Below are 26349 nucleotides of genomic sequence, written 5' to 3' on the forward strand. Positions count from 1 at the left end.
CATATGGGGTGCCCATTGCGACACCCCATGTTTGTAAATAATATTTGTTATGGAATGTGAACACATTGCACTGTAATACTAACTCTAATAATTGATTAATTAGTATCTGCCTGTCCCTGGAGAAGTTACTATTTGTGACCATTACTTCTCTCACTGCTTGCATTCCACAGTCATTTGGGATGCACGTGAACAAGTCACGAAAATCCAAAGTGACCAGGAGTAATTTCTCATTGCTCTTTTCCAATAGGTCAAAGGATTCTAGATCTTTCAGCAAGTGTTGTGTGTCTCTGAGAATAGTGTGTATCTCATTTACTATTGGCCTCAACATCTTTTCTATAAAAACAGAGATGTTGTATGTGGCCCATTGTCTGCCGGACACTATTGGTCTCATAGGTATCGGTTCTATTGCTTTGTGTATCTTTGGCAGACCCTTTAACACAGGTACTAGTGGTTCTTCAATATACAGGAAGTCAAACATCTCTTTACTCACTTGTCGACACATTAGGATATCATACAATTCTTCGCTGACATTCATTATTATTTTCATCACCCCCTCAAGTTGCAATTCTTTATAAGTGTTATTCTGTTGTAAGGTGTTTTCTATTATAGTTGTATACTCATGTCTATCTAACAGCACTACTCCCCCACCCTTGTCTGCGTTAGTAATCACAATATCTCTATTGTCTTTCAGGTTTCTCATCGATTTATATTCATCTCTTTCCAAATTAAAAAACCTGTTTTTAACATGTTTGTTCGCATATAATTTGTAGATATCCTTCTCACAAGTTCTAATAAAACATTCAACTTCTGTTGGCAGTGTCGGTGAGAAGGTACTTCTTCTTTTAAACACGTTATCTACATTTTGCAACACATTAACTTTGTTTCTAAAAAGTAGTCGTAACGCTACTTTCCTGGCAAATAGTCTCAAGTCTGTGAGAGTATCTGACAGTCTGCTGTATTGTGAGGGCACATAATTCAATCCTCTGTTTAACAATGAAAGATGAGATACAGACAAATTATATTTAGAAAAGTTAGAAACCAATGAAGTCAGTTCCAGTTTCTTTTCGTGTGTTTCTCGTACCTGTCTACTGAAGATGTCCGTTTCCTCGGACCTCGGCTTTCGGATCTCCCCCTTGTCATTGGATGGATCCTTATTGGAAAAGGGGCATCCATGTTCCTAATAGATGTCGCATTATTTTTTCTGATAGTTCCAGTTCTTATCGCATCCTCTGTGGGCTTTAGGGCTAGCTGGTTTGGTGGCGGTGTCAGTTCGTCAGTGTTCACTACAACGGTTTCTCTTCTGTCATGGATTGGTTCATCAGAGCTGTTCATGCTCGAGTGGATCGGCGCCAAATTTGAAATCCCTGCTCCTCCCACATCCGGCTTCCTCTGCTGCGGGCGAGGCAAACGTTCACTCTGCATCACGTTGTTCTCTGTATTTCTTTGCCAAACAAATATGTTACCCATTTTAAAGTCTTGTACATCCCTTGTCAGTTTCTTCTGCTTAATGCCTCTTAACTTTTCCCCATATAACTTAATTTGCATTGAGATATCATTCAGTTTCCGATTAAATTTTTCCGAAGTGAATCTCTCCACAATGACTTTATATGCTGCATCAATTTCTCTCTGTATCTCATTCTCTATGGGTTCAAAGTAATCGAGAAGCAGTTGTATGTATTTATTGCTTAATTCTAGATTTAGATCTTGCCATTTTTTGAGAAGATCTGGATATTGTTGTCCGTAGGTAGGCATGCACAGAACGCGCATGCCTCTCGGGACAACCTTAAAATTAAGGCAGGCTTGTAGATGCTTTCTCTGCCACGACATTCTTTGAAATTTATACAGATTATTCTCAAGGTCTCTTAATAGTAGATAAAAGTCATTCATATTCTTTTCAGAGTCATTCATTGTGGACATATTTATAGTTGTTTCAAGAAAGTCTAAATTCAGCAAAGGATTACCTTTAGTGGGTAAAAAGGCTTCAATGCCTAGAGGACCCGTTCTGTGAGTCGGGTTGTAGTCAAGTTCAATAGTGGTGTTCTCCATAGCGTGGAAGTAGCAGCAACAATAATGAAAGCAGTAAAAAAGAAAACCAAATTGCCGCACAACTCCCTGAAGTATCCTTCTTTTCTCTCTTTCTTCATTTTTGAAAGGTATAAGGTCTGAAACCGAAATGTGTGTTAGCAACTGCAATGATTTACCAGCAAACTACAGATGTGGAACAGAACCGCCTCATAATATGTATCAAATGGACAAAATATGGAACACTTACTAAACAGCTTGATAATAACCTCAACCTGGAAGCTCACAGAATTGTTAAAACATATAACAATAATTATAATGTTTTCATAAATATTATTCATAGGGTTGCCACCTTTTCAAATGCCCAAAGTAGGACAGTTTTGGTACAAACATCAGATTTTGCAGGGCAAAACATACCCACGACCAGTACAAAGGACAGAACTTCACTTTTTTGCCTAAATAAAAACTTATTCTTGTAGCATTTTAGTTGCTTATTCTGTTTCTTATAATATTTAGGTGTTTCAGTTACAGAATAACGGGTTTATACAACTATTGCATAAAATAGAGGAAATATTTTTGTCCTAAAATCTCAGGACATTTGGCATTTTTTCAATTTTTTTGCAGGACACAAATGCCCAAAGAGGGATTGTCCCTTGCAAACTGGGGCAGGTGGTAAGCCTAAGCATTCAGCATTGTTTACATTTAATACTACTTAATTCACAACAGTGGATGTGTGACAAACCATTTCAATCTGGAAAAAATTGGAACATGGACTTTTTAAGACTGAAAATGAGGAAACTTCCTCATAATGAGGTACATTAAGAGGTGTGCCTGTGAAGGTTTCTAAAACCTGTAATGGAAACTACTACTCAGGTCGCATGTGAGCACTCTAGATACAGATGAGCAGTATGAGTAACATTCTAGCCCTTGTGTGCCCCACATGATTGCTACCTTTGCAAACTATACCTTGACTGACAGTATGGAGGAATCACATGATGACTGACAGAGAGATACAGATAAGCATTACTGTACAAATCACACTATGGGGGTACCGGTCATAACCTGAAACAAACCAATAAAGCTTACTTTAAAGCATACTACACAAGTATACCTCACGGTTATCCTACTAGTGAACAAAGTTTGGATTATCGATCTTTGTACCTGATTACACAGAACATTATTTATTTCAAGTTTTGTAGTTTCACACTGAAAGGGTGTCTCACACATTCAATGTTAAGCATTTGTTAACTGATATCCATGGTAAATAATATCAACATTTCAGTATCATTATAACCATCCTGTCAGGTTTGTAGTTGAAGATATTTGCGTTTGCAAACTGTTAGTAAGTGTTCCACAGTTTGCCCATTTATTGCACATAAGGAGAGCAAAGCAGCACTCAGCCTTATACCTCCTAAATATTGAATATTACCTCTCACAATGTGAAGCAAATGGGCAAACTGTGGAACACTTACTAACAGTTTCAATTAGGAAGTTCAAAGCATGGTTAAAATGAGCTTACTCAAAGCTTACAAAAAATCATTTTGATGAATTAATATGATTCAGTGTGGCTTACCAAAGGTAATGGCTAAATAATCAACAATTTATAATAGAATCTTAAAAAAAATCATGTTCCACACTGAAAGGGTCTAACTTATGAACTTTACTCCTAATAAGGTACGGTTGACAAATACCAGGGGTAGGGTTGTACAAAAAAAACAAAAAAAAAAACCAAAGATAGTTCGCATTCACTGCAGCATCACATCCACTGCAGCACTTATTAAACGAGTAAAATGACAAAAAAGCTGCTGGTCCTAACTTTTTACTGTTCCCCGGTTATCGCTTTTATATAATAAACACAACTGTGATTGCACATCGGGTTTTGCTCATTGCTGGCCTTTGTTGAACTGTCTGAATAATATTTAATAAATTTACAAGTGAAGTTGCAAAGACAGCTTTTCCACAGATTATCACTCACATGAGGAGCAATATGGCAGGAATGACCACATAGAACAAACATTTGCAGCCTGTTAATATTATTATTATCTAAATCCGCTTTGCATGCAAAGAAAACTGCACTCTCCAATGCACTAGGAGCTAAACCCCAGTGTCAGCAGTAAAATGCAACAGCGTTATGTCAGAAAATTGTACTTCACCATGTTGTAACCATTATAGGGTTCAGATGACAGACTTGTAGTATACAATTATGAATAAGGGAATGTCTTTTATTTGCCATCGATGATCAGCATGGTGCAGCACTGAAGTCTACACACTAAACTCATGGAAAACTACAGTAGAAGCTCAAAAGTATAGTGGAACTAAGACTAGTTAAGGAATGCCTTCCGACAGATAAAGATCAGCAGCTGCAGCACCGAAGCATGAAAGCAGTGAAATCATAAAAAGATGAATAGGAAAAAAAACTGCTCCACCTAAACCATAAAACGGAGCACAGCCTTCCTAAACCATAAAAACTGAGTATTTCTTACCATGGGTGACTCTGACAGCAGGCTTAGCGTGCGCTAGGAACATTGTCCGTGCACTTTTGTGTTTAAAGTTCACTTTAGCGTGCGATGCACGCATGAGTCCTCCTTAACGGCAAACAGGTCTTGCAGCTATAAAAGTGGGGGGGGCTCCCTCCCCCTCACTCTATGGTTCCCCTCCCCCTCGCTCTATGGTTCTGGTGCCTATGATCCTAGCAACCTTGATGAATAAATAGATAGCCATATATTTAGTCCAGGACTGGCCTGCTTTACCCTTCTTGTGATAGGTGGAAACTGGCAAAGCATAAATGTGATTCAATTACCTTGTACTTGCTATGATCCTATGATAATCTTTATGTGTGTGTGTGTGTGTGTGTGTGTGTGTGTGTGTGTGTGTGTGTGTGTGTGTGTGTGTGTGTGTGTGTGTGTGTGCGTGTGTACATATATATATTTATACATATTATCACTGGGATACAGGTCTATGCCATATGACAGATCATTAAGTATATGAACAGAGACTTGATTAGCTTGTTTCTGTTCAACATAAAGTACCGTGCAGTTATGCCTATTGCAAAAAATGTTACTTAAAAGCTTCCTGATGCATGAACAAGGGGCCCTCCTTCACATACAACACTGTTACTAAATTAAACATCATAAAAAATGGTTCCTAAGCCTATAAGACAGCATTCCTACAAGTAAGCAGAGAGAGAGAGAGAGAGAGAGAGAGAGACAGAAGGGACGGGTATCCTGAAGGGTTTTTTTTCCTCCTCCCTTTGAAGTCAGAACAGTCTGTATTAGCATAAATCCAAAAGGAAAGCAGCCTTCATCTCATTTGGTAACGACTCAATACGTGGGCACACATTGGTACAGGAAGGGCATCACCTTTCTTTGTGCAGTCAGTACAGTGAGATGTCAGGCTGGAATCTCGCTAGATGGAAAGCAGTAGAACAAGGATAACAGGAGTACGACACAGAGATGTTCCCAGGCTCTAGCTGGTTCTCTGTATATGATTTCACAGCCATTTGTTGAATCACATCACAGATAAGTGACAGGAGGGCATCTACCCTCATTCAGCAGTGTGGGACAACTCACATAGGTTTACCACAAGACAGCTATACATCAGTCATTCATGTGGGCATACCACAAGACAGCTGTACATGAGTCAGTCAAGTGTGTTTACCACGAGACAGCTACATCTGAGTCAGTCATGTGGATGGTCCATGAGACAACTGCATCTGAGTCAGTTATTATGTGTGGATCCCAAGACAGTGGTATCTGACTCAGTCATGTGGGTGGGCTGCAAGACAGCTGCATCTGTGTCATTTGAGGGTTTACAAAAAAACACCAGCATGCCACACCTCTCAACCTCTTAGAGCAAGAAATCTGGTTGAAGCCATAAGAAATGGGAGACAAATGCCTAAAAATAGGGACAATTTTTGGTACTTAGTATTATCGCAACCACATACTGTCAGCATTTATGGCAACATTCCATTCTCAGTCAAATAACGTGTTGCTTAGAATGTCGAGATTGCTGACAGTGAGTGGTTGTCATAATACGATTGTGTAAACATCGATTTGAGTAATTTATAAAACAGTAATGTTTTAAATTTTGTTGAACTTTTTTAAGATAATAAACTCCCTCAAAAAACGTCAAGTGATTTTAATAATCCTACCCCTCCTTTGTTCAGCATTTTTAAGATAACAAACTCCATAAAATAACAAGTTATTTTAGTAATCCTACCCCTTTCCACATGTTTACGCTACCAAACATGCCAATCAGAAAAAGAAAAGACAAGCCAAGCCAAATACAGTGCAAACTTTAAAATATAAAGTCTTTTAAATGACTGTAATGCAACCACACTGTTTTGAAAACCGTACTCCTGGCGATAAGTTAGAGCTTGTCCTGCAAAATGTAGGATTTCCATAAAGAAGTGCTGCTTTCCACATGTGAGAGGTAGGAGTACATCTGAGTCCATGTGTAACAGTGAGAAGCATATATGCTTCTTTGGGGTTTACAGCTGTCAGAGTCATTGTGGTGGAGTTGGAGTTTTTCCGAAATGACAGCTTACAAGTGTTACCGACAGTGAAGCCTTTTTAACCATCCTGCCTTGTGCCAGGAAACCACACATTTTATGCAGAGAACAGCACCCACAGGCACACACAAAAAATAAATAAAATACACAAAAATCTGGCCATTCTGGGAAAAGCTGGAGAGTTGACAGGAGTGTCGGTACTCCTGTCTTACTTGTAATGCGGTAGTACTTAACGGTTTTAAAACATACTGTGTACCTCCACTAATTTTCACATAGATTTGGAACACTTGTGTGCATTAAAAGCAAAGTTTTGTGTCCCTACGTTTCTACCAATCTTATCGCTATTTATATATATTTTGAGTATTTTTTTAAGTACATTTGTTGGCACGACTATGGCTCAGAAAATAGCCGTTTTTTATCCTCCAAATGTGGTTGCGATAATACGTAAGTACCCAATTTTTAAATACTGCTCTTACAAACTTAGAAAGTTGGTAGAATGAAAGGGTTTGCATTAGCATGAATTTTCTGAAGGGTATGAAATCTGAAACTCAAATGTCTGGCGTTATTTTCTGAATTCAGTCCTCAATAATTAGTCAGCGATTTGCCAGGAAACTAAAATTTTATGAGGAACAGACAGATGCAGACATAGCTCTCAACTGTCCAGATTTTTGTCTTATATTTTTTTGAGTTAGTCAAGTGTGTGGACCACAAGACAACTTCATCTGAGTCCAGTCTGAAAAAAAAAACAGGCTTAGAGAGACAGACAGAAAGCACTAAAATGAGGGAACAGAATGACTGTTTACCGATGTTAACAAATGTCAATTGTTAAGGACCCCTGTTACTGTCTGTGTGTAAAACGTTTGGTTCTCTGCTTTTTGTTGTGGCAAGAAGCATAAATGGAATCAGCAGGAGAAAAAGGCTACTTAAACATATCCTAATGCCTGATTCTGCCTGTAATTTTCTGAATGAAATAAACACAACAGCCAGGAAGAAGATAAGGATTTTGCTTTCTTTCTTTACAGACTGCTTCTTGGTCACAGTAACTTAAACTGTCTGGCTGTGTTTTGCGTAACAGCATTGCTCTGTAAGAATGGCAGTTATTCAGTCAGTAAAAACAACAATTGTTCTCTCATGACAAAGTAAGGTATTAAATAAAATGACTCCTAAATCATTTCCTTCTAGAATGTTGCAGAGCAGGAAGGGTCTTTATAAACTGCAGTACTGTTGCAATCGTTTGTCACCGGGTTAAGTTCTTGGCAGTCAGCCAGAGGTAAATCTGTACTATTTTTTAAATATTATTAACTCCGTCCCTTCATTTAATCTTTATATCCATTACATCATAAACTGAGCAGCAGTGCAGGTTATATCATTAATCCTTTTAACTTTTTTACAAATGTCATTACTGTTAGATGATTGTCATTTGTAATAATTTGTCTGTTGCTGAGTATTACAAAGAATGAGGAAGGACAGGAAAATTCTAACCAAAAGATTTTCCCATTTAAACCATAGCCCTGATAGAGTGGCAGGGCTGGTGTTAGCATTTTGGGGGCCATCCTAGGCACTTCCAGTTTAAGTATCATCCTATCAATGCCATCCATCCTAAGCAACCTTTTATTTTGTGCTGCAAACCTTTAGGAGTAGTATCCACAGACGGACCTGCAGCTACAAGCTCTTACATTACAACAGGCTTATGTACCACACTATCACTATGTTGAACTGTCTAACAAAGGGGCAGTTACAGTTACTGGCACTTAGTTGCAACAATGATACATTGCAACAAGTCTATGTACAGGTCTGGACTTAAAGCGAAATGATGACTGGGCCTACATTTCAACACACACACACACACACACACACACACACGCACACGCACACACACACACACACACACACACACACACACACACACACACCCTCCAGTCCTCTCCTCTGATTCCTGCTCCTTTTGGGCTCCCCATACCATGCATGCTACTTTTTCCTTCCTTATCTCACATTTTGCCTTACTCTCCGCTTTTTCAAGAAGCCATAACTTTCTATATGCTCTGAAGTGCATTTTACACAATCTTTTCATCCAATAATGGCTTGAACAGAAATTATGATTAAGGAAAGAAATTCACTGCTGCAGTTCAGCTTTAGTTTGCCTTGCATCCTTTAAGCACACCTTTCCTGAACAAGACAGCCCAGTAATAACCATTTAGGAAATAACTCAAGCCAGGGCCCAAGAAGCCACAGGTTTACAGATGGTCCGGGATGCATTTTAGAGCATTTTCTCAACATTTTACTCCAATGGTGGCCTAAACAAAAATCATGAAAAAAATAATGTCCATCTTATTTTCTTCTTTCAAGGAAGACATAAGTCTTGCCCAAGGCTTAATTTCCAAAGCTGACAAAATTGTAGCTTACAGTAAACTAAAAAGCCAGTAGTTGTGAGCATATTTAAGTCTTATCTGGAAATACTGCCTACCTCCCTAACCCCCTACAAAAGACAGTTACTGCCTATGCATCCCTCTGGTGTTAGACTGGGATGAAAGCAGAGATTTAAATTGCCTTAGTCATATATTTCAAGTGACTGCTGATATACATATACATAGCATGTTCTTCACCCCTAGACCTCAAAAGCAGCCACATGTATATGTGCCTAATACATGAATGTGAGAATGATTTCAGCACTATATTAGAATGTGTTGCTCCTAGACAGTACACCTCTCTTACACAAGGTAGAGTAACCTTCTTTGAACACCTCTGAGATCTGTGAGAAACACTGCCTTGAGCTCAAACATAAGCTATAATGACTTCATGTGTGCACATCTAAGGTTTGACTGTGATGAAAATGAAAGATGTAATAACCACACAATCTCCAGCCCCTCATAACCCGTAGCAGCTTTCTGTACACACATTTGAGCAGGGCTGGTTTTAGAATGGGTGTGGTTGTAAACAGAGGCTATTATCAGCTTTATCCTAAAAGGGTCATATCTCAGCACCATTCAGGTTAAACAGCGTAATCAGAAAATTGATACATTTTTCTCCAACAAACAAACAACAGCTTTGGTGGGGGCCCCCACAGAGTCAACGATGATTAAGGGAGTCCCCATTATCCATTTAGACAGTCTGGTGAGTGGGGTGAGTGGGGCCACCAGACTCTAAGAATATCTAAGTGTCTGTATGTTCTGTGATATATGTTATGTCTTACTTTCGAAATATAATTACTTGTTAGGTACATTTTTTACTGATAACATAGAAGAATAATGTCTGTGTCCTGGCATTATTGGGTGTGTGCACATATAAAAATCAGTGATATTTTTTACACACACACACACACACACACACACACACACACACACACACACACACACACACACACACACACACACACACACACACACACACACACATGCATAAGCCACATCAGTGCTAGTTTTGTACTTAATTTCAGCAAACAGCAATACATTGTGCAACACTGGTACTGCCACACCAGATTAGTCACTGCTGTTTAGCAGTCGTCAAACAGCAGAAGCAGTAAGATTTATTTCATCGAGGAGTAATGCATACTTGTCACTGTCCCTACTTTCACAGACCTTCCCTGATTTTGTTCATACTTTTGCTTTATCCTTCTGAAAAAGTCTGATTTGCTGGTAAATCATTCAGGATTACAGTCAATCAAGCCAGAAATCTGAGTTTTATACTTATTGTCCAACAATACATGTTGATGCAAAAGATGTTATTCTAGTAACTTTTTAATTGAATTAGAGTAATATTTAAGCATATTCCTGATTCTGAGCCTTTATTCTATTATTTTTGGGATTGTACTGAATTTTTACGCAAATAAATTGAAAGTTATAGTATCTGGTGTTCTGCTATTATTTATAAAACTACCTGAAAGAGAAACTATCCCTGATGATTGGAAGCATCAGCTCTTCTTAAAATCCAAAGTGTGCACTGAGGTAAGTCACTCTGGGGTGCTGATCCCTCTAGTGCTTATATTGTTCATGTTCATTATCAGCTTCATCCTAACAGGGTCATATCACAGCCCTGTTCATGTTGAAGAGCATAATTAGGAAATTAATACATTTTTTCTTCCTCATTTTTCCCCAACCAGCAAAAGCTTTTGTGGGACCCCCACACAGTCAAAGATGATTAAGGGGGTCCCCTGCAGCCATGGTTTTGCAGGGATCAAAAGCTGGTTATGTAGTTAGTTTTAGTGGAGAAAATGTCCAAAAGCAGGGTTTAACTAAGCCAAGGGCACTATGTCAGTGGTAAAATATTTAATGGAATTCTGATGCCTGTTACTTGATAAAACACTGTTACTGCAAACAGAAATATCTTTGAACTTTAAGGGAGATATAAATAAGAGCTATTACCCTTGTGGTTTATTAAGTATACAAGACTGCTGTACTAGTTTTTGTTGGTTTTAAAGACATGTGACAAGATATCAGAATAAGATAACTTGCTGTGGTTGGGGGCCCCCAGCAACTGCAGGGTTCGCTGGTGCCTAAAACCAGCTGTGTAGAGTGGTGATGAAGTTGTACAGCTCTCAGTTACAAAATTAGGTTTCAATTTTAAGGCTATTCCCTCTTCCTTTACCAACAGTGCAGAAATGCAGATGAATGCCCAACGTTTATGGAAATCTTAGCACTTCCAACTATGGCTTAACACATTAATGTCTTTAGCATCAGGGAAGGAACTGCTTTTTCTCATCAGTTGTCTTCACATTCCCAAGCATGCTCAGCAGACAGACATAACATGGCATGCTGTTATGCACTTTGTTGCCATCTCACACCACATACCACAGCAGCTGCAGAATGCCTTCTGCCACACCAATGTCAGAAGCATATTACCAAAAGATTCTTCATCCTTTATCCACCAGTTACACTGAGCAACAGACAGTGAAGAAAACCTAAGGCCTAAGCAATAATTGGATATAGTGATACAGCCCTTACACCTCCAGATTAAGGAGGGACATTAACTTTGGTGAATTAAGTTCTGCACCCTTCTAGACTTTGCTTATTGTCATAGGTGGCTGTTAAGACCTCTGTGTGAGTCTGCTTTAATGTTCTGTAGCTGACTGATGATTTCATAGCTTTGACTGTGACTTAATACGCCTGTGCCTGCATCCTTTGTGCATGAGATATCCTGAGATACGTTTTGGATAGTTGTTATGCAAGTGAGTTGTGTCAGTGACAGAGGCAACCATAGTTTTGTATCAGTACAGAAAAAAGAAAAAACTGATTAACTTCTGTCACCTGATGCATATGTAGAATACAGTCAACCATTAGTTTACATATCCCTGTTTTGTCTGTGGAAGGCATGGGCTTTCTTGAATTGAACTGTGTGTATAAGTCTGCAGATGTGGGACTACAAAAACATCTGCTAGCATCCTATTATGTAGAGATGGCAGAATTTCTGGGACATGAACAAGACATCAGGCTACACCATGAATGGTACTCATTGCCAGTCTGGTAGATCCATGTCGGAGGAGACTGGAGAATGAAGAGGTACACAAGAATCACATAGAAAAAGGTAGTGCAGGATTGCAGAGGAAGAAATACAAGGACCAAAATCACAGCATGGGAAGGAAAAATCGGAAGGCTCAAATTTATAGTAATATATATAGAAATCTGCTTGAATAAATTCCATGATTAAAATATGGCATGTAGAATGTTTAAGGAGGGGTTAGCTTGAATAGACAGATGAAAATCTGATGATGGCAGCTCAAGATGTGAAACCATGTCTGAGGTGGGAGATGCAGATATATTCAGGATAAGTGGTGCAAGGCTAAACAGGGTTACACATACTTTGTCAGGATCAGTGGTGCAAGGCTAAACAGAGTTACACATACTTTGTCAGGATCAATGGTGCAAGGCTAAACAGGGTTACACATACCTTGTCAGGATCAGTGGTGCAAGGCTAAACAGAGTTACACATACTTTGTCAGGATCAGTGGTGCAAGGCTAAACAGAGTTACGCATACTTTGTGAGGATCAGTGGTGCAAGGCTAAACAGTGTTACACATACTTTGTCAGGATCAGTGGTGCAAGGCTAAACAGAGTTATGCATACTTTGTCAGGATCAGTGGTGCAAGGCTAAACAGAGTTACACATACTTTGTCAGGATCAGTGGTGCAAGGCTAAACAGAGTTATGCATACTTTGTCAGGATCAATGGTGCAAGGCTAAACAGAGTTACACATACTTTGTCAGGATCAGTGGTGCAAGGCTAAACAGAATTACACATACTTTGTCAGGATCAGTGGTGCAAGGCTAAACAGAGTTATGTATACTTTGTCAGGATCAATGGTGCAAGGCTAAACAGAGTTACACATACTTTGTCAGGATCAGTGGTGCAAGGCTAAACAGAGTTACACATACTTTGTCAGGATCAGTGGTGCAAGGCTAAACAGAGTTATGCATACTTTGTCAGGATCAATGGTGCAAGGCTAAACAAAGTTATGCATACTTTGTCAGGATCAATGGTGCAAGGCTAAACAGAGTTACACATACTTTGTCAGGATCAGTGGTGCAAGGCTAAACAGAGTTATGCATACTTTGTCAGGATCAGTGGTGCAAGGCTAAACAGAGTTATGCATACTTTGTGAGGATCAATGGTGCAAGGCTAAACAGGGTTACACATACTTTGTCAGGATCAGTGGTGCAAGGCTAAACAGAGTTATGCATACTTTGTCAGGATCAGTGGTGCAAGGCTAAACAGAGTTATGCATACTTTGTCAGGATCAATGGTGCAAGGCTAAACAGAATTACACATACTTTGTCAGGATCAGTGGTGCAAGGCTAAACAGAGTTACACATACTTTGTCAGGATCAGTGGTGCAAGGCTAAACAGAGTTATGCATACTTTGTCAGGATCAATGGTGCAAGGCTAAACAGAGTTACACATACTTTGTCAGGATCAGTGGTGCAAGGCTAAACAGAGTTATGTATACTTTGTCAGGATCAATGGTGCAAGGCTAAACAGAGTTATGCGTACTTTGTCAGGATCAATGGTGCAAGGCTAAACAGAGTTACACATACTTTGTCAGGATCAGTGGTGCAAGGCTAAACAGAGTTATGTATACTTTGTCAGGATCAATGGTGCAAGGCTAAACAGAGTTACACATACTTTGTCAGGATCAGTGGTGCAAGGCTAAACAGAGTTACACATACTTTGTCAGGATCAGTGGTGCAAGGCTAAACAGAGTTACACATACATTGTCAGGATCAGTGGTGCAAGGCTAAACAGAGTTACACCTACTTTGTTTGTGATATGCCTCTGCTACTGCTGCACTGCAAACGTGCAAACACTGCAGTGCATTGGTAAGTGAGGGACACTAGTGACATGGACTGTTACCGTGAAAGGCCGGTGATGGCTTGGGTATACGGTGCTTTCTGTAGGGGAAGGAGATGTGCAAAATCCAGATATTGCAGTTGACACAAACAAAACAGTGGTGGCAGTGCATAAAGGCTGTAACATCCTGTGTACTCAGGAACCCGGTGAAAAAATATCAAGACTTACATGCAAAGACTGGGTTTGTGTGGATGAGGACACATTGTAGTTTCAGTAGTCCTTAGAGCAAATGGGCTGGTAGGAGAAAACTTCTATTATGAATTGTTGTCCTGTATTCATACATTTGTCAAACATGAAGTACTGGGAAGCATTCCATCTTACAGGGGGAGCTATTCAGTGAGAATCAATTCACCAATTACTTCCTGTTGAAAGTCTTGTTCATTTAGCATTATTGTATAGAATATCTAATATATATATATATATATATATATATATATATATATATATATATATTAGATATTCTATGTATTTATTTATTTTATTTAACATTTATTTACTGGGAAAGTTCAACTTAGAACAAAGCCAATTTTCAGCGTAGGCCCAGGGAGAAATGCTCCAGACATATATAGAGAGACAGAGATAGATATATCTAGATACATATTGCAAGAGGTGTGGGGACTGCATGGGATGTAGGAGGGCATACTACCATTTCAAAAATGCTTTTTAGGAAGTATTTCCTACTGTGTCAGTGAGAAAGGTTGATTGAGAACTTAGCTTCTTGTATATAGTGCACAGGGAATGCTCCATCAAGATCACTTCTGGTCTTGCTGCATGTTTACTCCTTCATGGATGCAGTTCCAGATAGTCGTCTTGTTGACTTTGTCATGAATGCAGTTCTGGATAGTCGTCTTGTTGACTTCGTCATGGATGCAGTTCTTGATAGTCCTCTTGTTGACTCCATCACGGATACAGTTCTGGATAGTCCTCTTGTTGACTCCATCATGGATGCAATTCCGGACAGACCTCTTGTTGAGTTACAGATAGTCCTCTTGTTGACTTCATCATGAATGCAGTTCAAGATAGTCCTCTTGTTGACTCCATCATGGATACAGTTCCGGATAGTCCACTTGTTGAGTTACAGATAGTCCTCTTGTTGACTTCATCATGAATGCAGTTCAAGATAGTCCTCTTGTTGACTTCATCATGGATGCAGTTCTGGATAGTCCTCTTGTTGAGTCCATCATGGATGCAGTTCCAGATAGTCTTCTTGATGACTCCATCATGGATACAGTTCCGGATAGTCCTCTTGTTGAGTCCATCATGGATACAGTTCCGTATAGTCCTCCTGTTGACTCCATCATGGATGCAGTTCCAGATAGTCCTTGTGCAGCTTTGCCAAATTACTGTTTCTGTTTGCTTTTGTATTTACCATAGATTTTCAGTGAGCCCCCTCAAGCCATTAAAGAGTTATTCATCCTTTTCTAGATAACAGAAAAATACTTTGAGTCTCCCCATACAAAAGAAGCATATGTGTCACTGTAAAGGAGCAGAAAAAACAGATGGATTCTCTTCCTGAAACATAAGTACACACACTCGCATATCAGCATTTTGCTGAGTTCATTTATGCTCTTACTAATTATTAGCAGTCAAACACATATTCATTATATGTTATCTTTCTGCTTTTAGCATGAACCTACATAAATGTATTACTGAAAATCTGGCTTTTTTATGTATATAACACTTTCATACATTGAGGCATTCCTTGAAATAGACCCTGGAGCCCTCAGGAAGGCTATCCTTATATTTTGAGAAATGCTGACTTACACAGATGCCAACTGAAGCAAAACACCAACCCTCGCACGTACGGCTGCACGGCCAACCAACCTTGTAGAAAACACCAAAAGCCAGCAAGATGGTATCACCATTTATTCAGAGGCACAAAAAGGACAAAACATGTCCAATTCAAAAACTCATACTAGTTTCGGCACCAGCCTTCATCAGTGAGTGAAAATCATTCAAAAATACATGGTCAACGTCAGTTTAAATATGTGAATAAACCAATGACAGTGTAAAGATTTGCATCAAGCTCTCAAATAGGATTTAAAGCAACATGACACTGCTCAAAAAGGAAAATTCATATAGATCCCCATACAATACAAGTATAGTAAATATAGTTCTAATAATGAACTATAATATCATCAAAAGTTTGATGATATTATAGTTCATTATTAGAACTATATTTACTATACTTGTATTGTATGGGGATCTATATGAATTTTCCTTTTTGAGCAGTGTCATGTTGCTTTAAATCCTATTTGAGAGCTTGATGCAAATCTTTACACTGTCATTGGTTTATTCACATATTTAAACTGACGTTGACCATGTATTTTTGAATGATTTTCACTCACTGATGAAGGCTGGTGCCGAAACTAGTATGAGTTTTTGAATTGGACATGTTTTGTCCTTTTTGTGCCTCTGAATAAATGGTGATACCATCTTGCTGGCTTTTGGTGTTTTTTACACAGATGCCAACACAGAAAGTGCCAAGAGCTAAAACCATCATAAAACTGCATTATTAAAGTGAGATTAGTCACAGTAAGTGTTTGCATCCAGAAGAAAAATCGGACTCATCCTTAAGTCTTTTTCATCCAGTTGCACTTGTGCTAATGACATATGAAATACTTTTGTGCTGGCAAACTATGTCACAATCACACATGAAAAGAAGAAATGTAAATGTGTCAGAAAAATCAGTAACCTTGACAAGTAAAACACCACTCTTCTTTACTAGTTCAGCTAAATGGTTGTGTGTCGTACATCAGACAATAAAGGATCAAGAATAAAGTGCAGAGCTGCATCACATATGAAAGCTCAATGAATATTTCATTCCCATAGCAATTTCCTATGTCTGATTCAGAAAAAAAAGGTGAGAGACTGTCCACTCCCAGATGGTGGAAGAAAGACCACAGTGGGAATGTAGTAGCACCTAAAAAGCCAAGAAATCAAGTCTGTTAGACTCTGCAGAAGAGAGATCACAAAGGATCAAATAATAAACTAACAATGACGACTTCTCACCAGACATCATTATCCTTTGCCCACAGATGCAGTAAAGAGTCAGTTATAAGAAAGAAATCAACTTACACATACATGTAACCTCTATAATCTTAAAAATAAACAGAAGATTAGGACTGTATACAGTAAATTCTCGGTTAACCAGCACTCATGGGGATTGGTAGATGCTGGATAACTGTAGTTTCCGGTTGCTTGAGAGTTACTATTAAAAATAGCCCTAACTAATACTGTACCCTATACTATTTGTTTGGTTTGACTTGTTTTTGGGTTGGGGAGAGAGGGAATTTACTCCTATCTTCCTTTTTAAAACTCTAAAAACGTAAGGTATGTTTCTTCTGGGGGGGGGGGGGGTTGGCAACAGAAAGTGCAACACATGAAAATTGTACTGTACTTCTTTGATTTTTTTTTTCTGGTTTCTTGAGAGTTCTGGTTGCTTGAGTTCCAGTTAACTGAAAGTTTATTGTATATGTTTTCCAGACTAAAACTAGACGGTTTCTTAAGGATAGGAGTACCTGCTCATAAGAGCATAGGAAGTTACTAGGCTAATGGCCCTGGGGCCCTTAGAAGCCTAGCCAAGAGTTTATTCCCAAAAAAGAAACCTCAGTCAACACCTGTCACTCCTGTCAATGAGAGAACAGGTGGAACCCCCAGGGACAAATTTGTGGTTTCCCATCCACTCATCAAGGTTGCGCTTGAAGAGGGTCAGCGAGGTACTCTGTTTGATGTGTATGGGAAGTCTATTCCAGAGATGGGGCAGCCTCTGGGAGACAAACCTGTCTCTCCAGCAGGTTTTGTTGATGTCGCATATTAGATTCAGCCCTTTTGAGTGGGTAATGTGCTAGGAGTTAGACTTACAGATATGAAGCATCTCTAGTAGGGCAGGGTCAAAGATTGCCTTGTAGGCAAGACACAAATCACCCCTGAGCAATCTGTACAATGCCAAGTAGAGTGATAATGATTTCAGCCTAGGACAGGTGTTGGAGGCCACAGATACTCTTTGTGAGGTATTTCTGTGGCCTTTCCAGTTGGTGCAGATGTTTGGAGAGGTGCATACCAAATAGGGCATTATACTCATTATTGGTCTAATGAGGGAGGAGTATAGTTATCTCTGTTATCTCTTTTAATGTAGCAGGAAATAATTATTTAGTAAGGATTTCCCAGTCTAGAAAACTACTGGGCTAAGAACATGTTGGCAGAAACAAAGAGTCTGGTTGGATAAGGGACAAACCACAAGTCAGCTGCATCCCTGAAATCAGAATGAATCTGTACCCCCAAACAGTCCATGTTAAATGAGCAGACCTGTGTGCTGGGGAGATCCAACCAGGAGGAAAGAAGCAATCAACCAGATTTACCTGGTACATCAGTTATGATGTACCTGTTGGAGGATAGCAGCAAAAGTGACTTGCTGTAAGGGTAATATGGTAGTCCTACAAAGCATACCCAAGCATGCGTACTGTATGCCCTGCTTCAACAGTGTGCACATTGACTGACCACAGTAGGGGGGGTGGGGCATAACAATTCTCCAAATAACCCACCATGGATTACAGCTTCTGGCAACTATGTCTTTCCCTTGCTCTTGCTACAGTCAAATGTCTGATAAATTAAAATATCAAGAAAGATGCATCATTCACTGGGTGGTGGCGGAGTGATAAGCAAGAGGAGTGGATAGAAGAAGAACTGGTAAATCAAGAAAATTCAAACCTATAACATCAAATGCATCAGTATAAAAAACTCACAACAAGCCAAGGCCAGAGAAATTCACTTGGAGATAACAATATAGCATTAATGAAATGGAAGCTCCTTGTAAAGCATCTAGCCTTCTCTGATCACTCTCAGTTCACATTCAGCCTTCGCAGACATAATTTCCTCATTTAGGTAATTCTTACCCTAAAAGCCAAACTGCAAGGATACTTTCCTAGGTGGGTTGTATGACTGGGTCGATTCATTCACACTTCAGATTATCCTCTTTGGTTGTGAATCAAATGCAAAGGTGAAATTAGAGCTTCAACCATGTATCCCCAAAGCACATCCTGAAGGAGATCCAACCTACTGAAATAAACTGTCAGAGGACTCAACCCTAACTTCAGGCCTAACTTCAGGGTCTCAAAAATGCAAAGAAAAGGGAAACAAAAGAATAACAACAATCATAGATCCAGTATCAGGAAGTTTAGGTCACCGAGTTCTGTCATCATCCAGTAGGACCAAGTGGAAGTGTAGTTTAACTGAAATCCATGTGATACTGCCTTTCTGACCACAATATACAGATAAATATTAAGAAAACTATGCAGATTACACAAGTGAAGATCAACGCAGTGGATCAGGCAGGAAGTCCACAGAAAATATGCATCTTATGACTACTTACCTTTTCATGGTACTCTGTGTCAAGAGAATTTATATAACACCAACTGCGTTGGTGTAACATTCTTAAGTACAAAGATTTTTCCTCTGTATGGCCACCTTTCTGCCTCCAAAAGAACTTCTGTGTACTGCCAATGGGACTGCTAGCAGGATTTCAGTAGGAAATGGCATCAGCCAAGTTGTATTTTCTGGTGAATCATAGATGAAAGTAGGTATTTAATGACCGTACAAAGCAACACATTGTGTGCAAAATAGGTGTTCACTTACACTAATCTCAGCTGGTGTGATACGTCTGCTTGTCGGACGCTGCTTCACCGTAGCTGCTCTGGAATCTGCTTCAACAATCTCCGGCTTCAGTGAAGGCTCTGTTGCTGCTGCCAGAATCTCATCCAGTTTTTCTTTTATAAAAGAAAAAGGAGAAAAAAATTAAACTTTGCTACATTCAACTGTTTATTTTAATGAAACACTAAAATTCTGAAGGAAATGTTTCATTATGATTCTGTCCAGGATGAACATCAGCTATATAACTGAAATATTTTAACTTATAGAAATTGCTTACATAAAAAGCATATTTTCCCTTAGGACTTGTCATGTCTTTATGTTTAGACTGAGCTTCATTAACATTTCCCTATATGCTTAATATGAAGAAGAGGTAATTTATTTTACAAAAAAAAGCTTGCAATATATTTATCAATGCTTTAAGTGTGCTTAGCTACTCTCTCTCTCTTTTTCCATTGACGCACCTACAAAACGAAACTAATTCACATGCAACAACAAAGCAGTTTGGATAATCAAAAACAATTTACTTCCTTAGAGAAGCAATCATTCACATTATGGTTTCAATACTACTTAACACATATGTTAATTCTGAAAGTAATAGTTGTCAACATGCCTCTTTTAGTGCAGAAAATGCATCTATTTCTGCAATTAGTATGGAAATATAATACCCTGTGTACTAACTGAGGCAGTAGGATATTATGGATTCTGTCCATCATATGTAAAAGTAGAATGCTGTACTTTTAGAGAAAAAAAAAATTTGTCGGCCCTCCAAAGCAGTAAAATAAAACACAAAGTAATACACTTCCTACATCATAACATGTATGCTTTGATACTCTAACTTGTAATGAGGTTATTACCAGCTCTGTGATGTTTTTGGGGCAAAAAATGTGGTAGCATCACTTTAAGATCATGCCCACTCAGCTGTCTTTACTTGCCAGTCAGCTGAGGTCATGACAATCTAATTAAAATTTCAGTCTCATATCTATGATAATCAGCAGTAAAGAAAGGATTAGAAAACTCGTTGTTTTCTTGTGCAGCTAAACTCTGCACTGACACTATTTGTAGACAATCAAACAAAAAATAAATATTTTCAGAAAAATCAGTAATAAATAAATAAATAATGGAAGTTATTGTATGAAAAACTGCAAGAGCTGGATACCAAAAAATTAAGATAGCACAGCAGAGGACCTGCAGCATCCTGCAGTACTATCCCAATACTAAATCTCACCCCCACCATCAGTATATCATATCGTGGGGCAGGCTACTCATTACAGAGCCTGAAACTACACAGATACTGTATTAGGGATCCCAGTACATCAGCTACAGATAATGGGAATCAGAAGTATTCAGTATATATGAACCTCATTACCTATTCCTGGCTTAATCTGATGACTGTCGGGCCTGCTGTGGGACTACCAAGTCCACCTGAAGCTGAATGTCCCCACAGCACCACCTGCGTATGTGTTGTAAATACTGCATGCTCATGAGGGGAAAACTCTGCAAGGCTGTAAATTGTGACACTGCAAGGGTGGCTTCTTCTGGGCATTTATATTATCCGAGTGCAGTTTGAATTAAAAAGATAACGTGTTTTGAGCTATTCTCAGTGTACAAAGCGGGTGACTTGCACAAATATACTAGGTACATGCATTTGCTCCCTCTTCAGGCTAGACTTACCATTGCTCAGGCTGCAGTACAGCTCCACTTGTAATTCCGAACTGGGGCTGCAGGAATTTAGGCTTTCTAACTTTAATAACTGCATTACCACTGCTCATGTACATGTGGATCTATAAATACTGGAAAACATTCCTTTCACTTTAATGGTCCACACCATTTTAAAGAGTTTGCATTGGCATTTAGTGCCAGTGAGAATTTATTAGGCATTTTGGTGTGGTGTGCATGAGATAGCTCCTGCAATGACTCTTAAAGCTGTAGTATTTCTCTGCAGCATGAATAGCCTGTAGAATTGCAGAGCCCTTTTGTTGAATCCATTACTGGGTAAATATGTGAGGTGATTTATTATTCCAAGTGTAAATTTTTGGGGCTCCCATTCTTTCTTTACAAATAGCTTGAACGTCTAATATCCTGCCTTAGGATATCATACTGGTTTTTATTTTTCATAGGGAAGCACATTAGTCATAAGAGACAGAACTAAATGAACTCTTTCCCATGTTAATGGAGCAGTAGCAGAATTAGATTTAATATATTTCCTGTTCTGTTTTACTTTTAACTGCTCTGGTTTATTTGTACACGAGTTAAGGGGGGTTGGGGGCTTTATCTGGACATGTGCACAAATTAAATGGTTGTTGTGTTATGAGATGTTCCCTTGTAGGCTATGTTGATAAAATGTAGAAAGATGTTAAAGCTTTGTTTTGAATGCTTCAGTAAATCTATAAATTCTGCCTCACACATAGAGTACACAAAAAGTATAAGAATACAGCCTGAATATATGAACCGTCTTTTTTCAAGGTTTTTATGAATAATATATTATTAACCCTTCTTCATACTTGAAGGGGAGAGATATACCTTTCAACCACTAAAATGTCACTGCAGATTGACTTCAGTGAACTTTCGCAAGCCCAACTCTGCAGTATTTTTCTCACTGCTGTCTGTCTAATCTGTAATGAATTACATTATTTTGTGGAAACAAAGACAAAATCATTTTTTATCAGAGTCCCTGCCTGCTGCTATTATATTAATTGGTATTACTGCCTTTCCTCTTTTTGTGCAGTGAATTGAGGTATAATAGCAACAGTGGCTATCACACCACCAGGTCTCTAGCCTTACCACTATGATAATAATCTAATGTTAGACTATTTCCTTTCATTATGTAAGCAGTTGCTTCATACCACGTGTCAGTACTAACCTGTATGCCAAACTGAAGATGTCAGCGTCACAGACAGCTGAACGTTCTGTGAGTTCACAACCTGACAAATGTAGGGTAACATGAGAGGAGACTGGGCTTGAAAGCAGTACTTTCATTTAAAAAGGGAAAATGGTGTACAAAACAAAGTGATGACAATAATTAAAAGACAGCAATGGCCTCGCCAGGGTACTATAGTACAGATATCTCATGTGACTGGAGTAAGGGGAAATTCTTTTTCTGCATTGTTTAAATGTGAGGCAGAGCCTCAGTGCTGCCTCCAGCTGTGAAGATTTTGCTGCATGCATTTTATTTAGTCCTCCCCCCGCCCCCCGTTATCCTGCTATGTCTGTGGACTTTTTTCAGGTGAGCCTTGATGTGGCATTTATTTATTCTAGTCTGCAAGAAATTTGGCTACAGCATTAGGGACATTCCCTTTTATGTCCATCAGGTAGCTTGTGGGGTGCTCTACAAGATGATGGTGAACTGTCCTCTGTCCACAAATGCTTCTTAACAAACTCATCAAAACCATCCAAGTCATTGCATCATTAATTAATATTTGAATATGTTTATCTCTTCTTCCCACTCCACCCGTTAATCCATTCTCTTCTTCCTTCTCTCACTGTTGTCCTCATCTCCACCTCCGTTATATTGTTTTATACTCACTTCTTCTTCTTTCTTATATCACTCATTCTTACCTTCCCCTTTGACTCTTATCTTGCACTACAATTACTTACGTGAATGTTGGTAGTACCCTAGACCTAAATCTTTGCTATTGCAGTAATTTATCCTGTAAATAGGTACATTGACTACAGTTTGTACTAGTTGAAATATCTAATTAATTTCATTAATCTGTTTATCCTTCCTTTGGTTTTCTGTAACCACTGGGCATGCCTAAAAAAGAGATCCTTCTGACCAGTACCATATCCAGGAAACCAAACCAAAATAAATGCATGCATACACACACACACACACACACACACACACACACACACACACACACACACACACACACACACACACACACACACACACACACACACATGAAGCGTTTTGGTAATTTGCAAAAACTCATTAAGTGAGAACATGCAGGAGGCTGCTTACTTAAAGATGGAGGATCAAAGTGGTACCATAAAAATTAAGAAAAAGCAGAGATTTGCATAGCTGGAGTTAACAGATGGCAAGGTTCCAGATAGATTTTTACAGTCCTGTGGATACAAAATAATTCTTGTTACTCCAGAAACCTGGGTTTTTATCAAGAGGTGAATTATATCTAAAATGGTCAAGGAGAAGAGAATTTAGAACAAATTCAACTGTCATTTACAACACAGCAATTTTGGTACTGCCAACTTCATTTAAAGGTGATGACTTGGTATTTCCCAAAAGTCTACAAAAAGGCATTCCCTTGACTCTGGTGGCAGCCTAGTATATTCAGTACAGGATAAGAAAATATAACTAAAAAGAAAAAGGCACTAGCTCCTACACCACTTCTCTAGGCAGCTGTTATTACTCCCAAGTGGTATATGAGTGCTGCAGCTCTTTTTTATCTATTTGTTGATCAAGTTAGTACACTGAACACAGTTGCCGTTTTTGAGGGGTTATCCAAGAGCACTGTTTGGTCAAGTGACTTGTTCAGAATCACATAGTTGGTAAATGAAGGTGAAAGGAATAAAACCCTGTACTCTGGAAAAGCACATTACAGCTCAGAGTTGTAGTCCTCTATACTAACTACCATTTGGTACCTAACAGTATGACAGATGACATGGCTGTTCAGGTTAACTGCATTTTCACATATAACTCTCCATTCCAGTCAGCCCATAAAAGGTAGTTGTTGGTTGTGGTTCCTGTACCCCCATCACAGCTGTAGCTCCACGTTTGCAAGCTAAGTCAGCTTTTGAGGATGCAGCTATTGTTTCACTGCTTTATCTTGTTCATCCATTCAAGAAAAGTTGTTAGTTTGTGCTTTTTCTTACCTCAACTTAGCATCTCAGTGATGTGACTTCCCATCTGGAAACTAAGTCCCTTACAAACGATATGGCAGTTCAAGACCACTGCCTTACATCATTCAGTCCTCCAATGTAATCTGTCCATGACAAACAAGGACCTTGGCTTTATTTTTTACATTAGGGTCATATTTCGACTAGTATTTGACAGGAATTCACAACAGAAGAATGTATGTGAATGGCTCTGTTGTGTCCTAGCACATTTGGCATCAAGAAAACTCCCTATCTTTCTCTAGCTTTAATTATAACTATTGCATACCATTACTTTACTACCCCACTCCCTTTCGCCTTCCATCCTGTATCTACGTCCACCATCCGATCTCTAATTAACAGACTAAATCCCACTACCCTGGCAGTTGATATATTTACAAAAAGGGGCAGATGCCATTGCATACCCTGTCTCAATCATAATAAACAACCGCACCTTAACTGAAGCCACTATCCCCTCTCTCTGGAAGGTTTTCCATGTCATTCCCCTTCATAAAGGAGGGAATTCGTTAGACCTTTCAAACTTCTAACCAATAGCCATACTATCAGCATTGGCCAAAATTATGGAAAAGTGCATCCACAACCAATTAATGCACTATCTCACCCAAAATAAACTACTGGCCAACTCTCAGCATGGTTTTAGGCCTCACCACAGCACCACATCAGCCCTCCTATCCTTCTCTAACTCTATCAACATCAACCGAAGCAATAACAAACTTATCTCTGCTCTCTTCCTAGATCTCTCTAAGGACTTTGGTATGGTCAATCACCAACTGCTTCTGCGTACCCTAAAGGAACTGTCACTGAATAGTAGCTCTATTAAGTGGTTCCAGTCTTACCTGTCTGATAGACAACAAGCAGTTTTATGGCAGAATACCCTATCCACACCTCTACCCATTACTCTCCTCCAAGGCTCCATACTAGGACCACTACTCTTCTCAGTCTTTATCAATGACCTACCCACCATCACTCCCAAGTCTACCTGCATCCAATACATGGATGACTCTACTTTAATATGTACCGCCTCCTCCTCAACTGAGCTTATGACCCTAACCCAGAATACTTTCAATGTTGTTGTTGTTGTTGGTCTTTCGGCTTTTTCCTGGTTAGGGGTCACCACAGCGGAACTCTGGTCCGCTAATGATTGGCAGTTGGTTTTTATGGTGTCGAGTTGCCAGCCCGACCCCCAACCTTCAGCGAAGGCACACCCATTCAACACATGTCTTTCAAACACTCACTCGACCGCAGGGAGGACATGCAGACTCCACACAGAAGGCACTCCCAACCCAAGCCGAGAATCGAATGGGAGAACCTCTTGCTGTGAGGCAACAACGCTACCACTGCACCACCGCAGAAGTTAAACCCAGAATACTTTCAATGATGTAGAAAAATAGTTCACAAACTGTCAGCTTCTATTAAACCCCAACAAAACTAAACTGCTCATCTTTTCCCCCACCTACAAGTCTTCCTCACCATTCTTTACTGTAAGTTCCAAAAATGGCACATTTATATCCCCAGATACTCACACAAAACTCCTGGGCGTCACAGTCGATAATGCCCTAAAATATGATGTCCATGTCAATCAAACCATCAAATCTGTCAACAAAAAACTGGGCTTCCTACACAGGATCAAATCCTTCCTCACTCCTTTTGCAAGAACCACTATCACTCTGTCCCACCTACTTTCTACCCTCCTCTATGCCTCCCCTCCTTCACTAACCTGAACTAAGCCACCCTTACCAAACTTGCTAATTGTTACAACCATATTGCCAGATTTGCTACAGGTGCTATCTCTAGGACCCACCATTGTATCAACCTAACTCAACTAGGATGGCTGGAGTGGTCCAGTCTTCTCCGATACAACCAACTTGTAATAACCCACAAAATACTACATCAACCCAAAAAAACACCAGCACTAAATAAGATCATCAAACCATACAGCAACCTGAGGTCACTATGCTCTGCTGACAAACTGCTGGTACA

At 39.3% G+C, this 26349-nt stretch overlaps 1 protein-coding gene across 5 annotated transcripts in view; it reads right to left on the reverse strand.

Moving 5' to 3' along the window:
• Positions 1 to 26349, reverse strand: part of SHANK3 (SH3 and multiple ankyrin repeat domains 3) — a 7266504-nt gene that overhangs the window by 247641 nt on the left and 6992514 nt on the right. For all 5 annotated transcript variants that reach the window (XM_044088609.1, XM_044088608.1, XM_044088610.1 and 2 more), the window contains one exon: positions 19504 to 19634. In XM_044088609.1, coding sequence (XP_043944544.1) covers positions 19504 to 19634 — 131 coding nt within the window. The remainder of the gene's footprint in view (positions 1 to 19503; positions 19635 to 26349) is intronic.

The sequence above is a fragment of the Protopterus annectens genome, chromosome 11.part0 (genome assembly GCF_019279795.1).
Source record: "Protopterus annectens isolate FY-2018-M chromosome 11.part0, PAN1.0, whole genome shotgun sequence".
Lineage (NCBI taxonomy): Eukaryota > Metazoa > Chordata > Ceratodontiformes > Protopteridae > Protopterus > Protopterus annectens.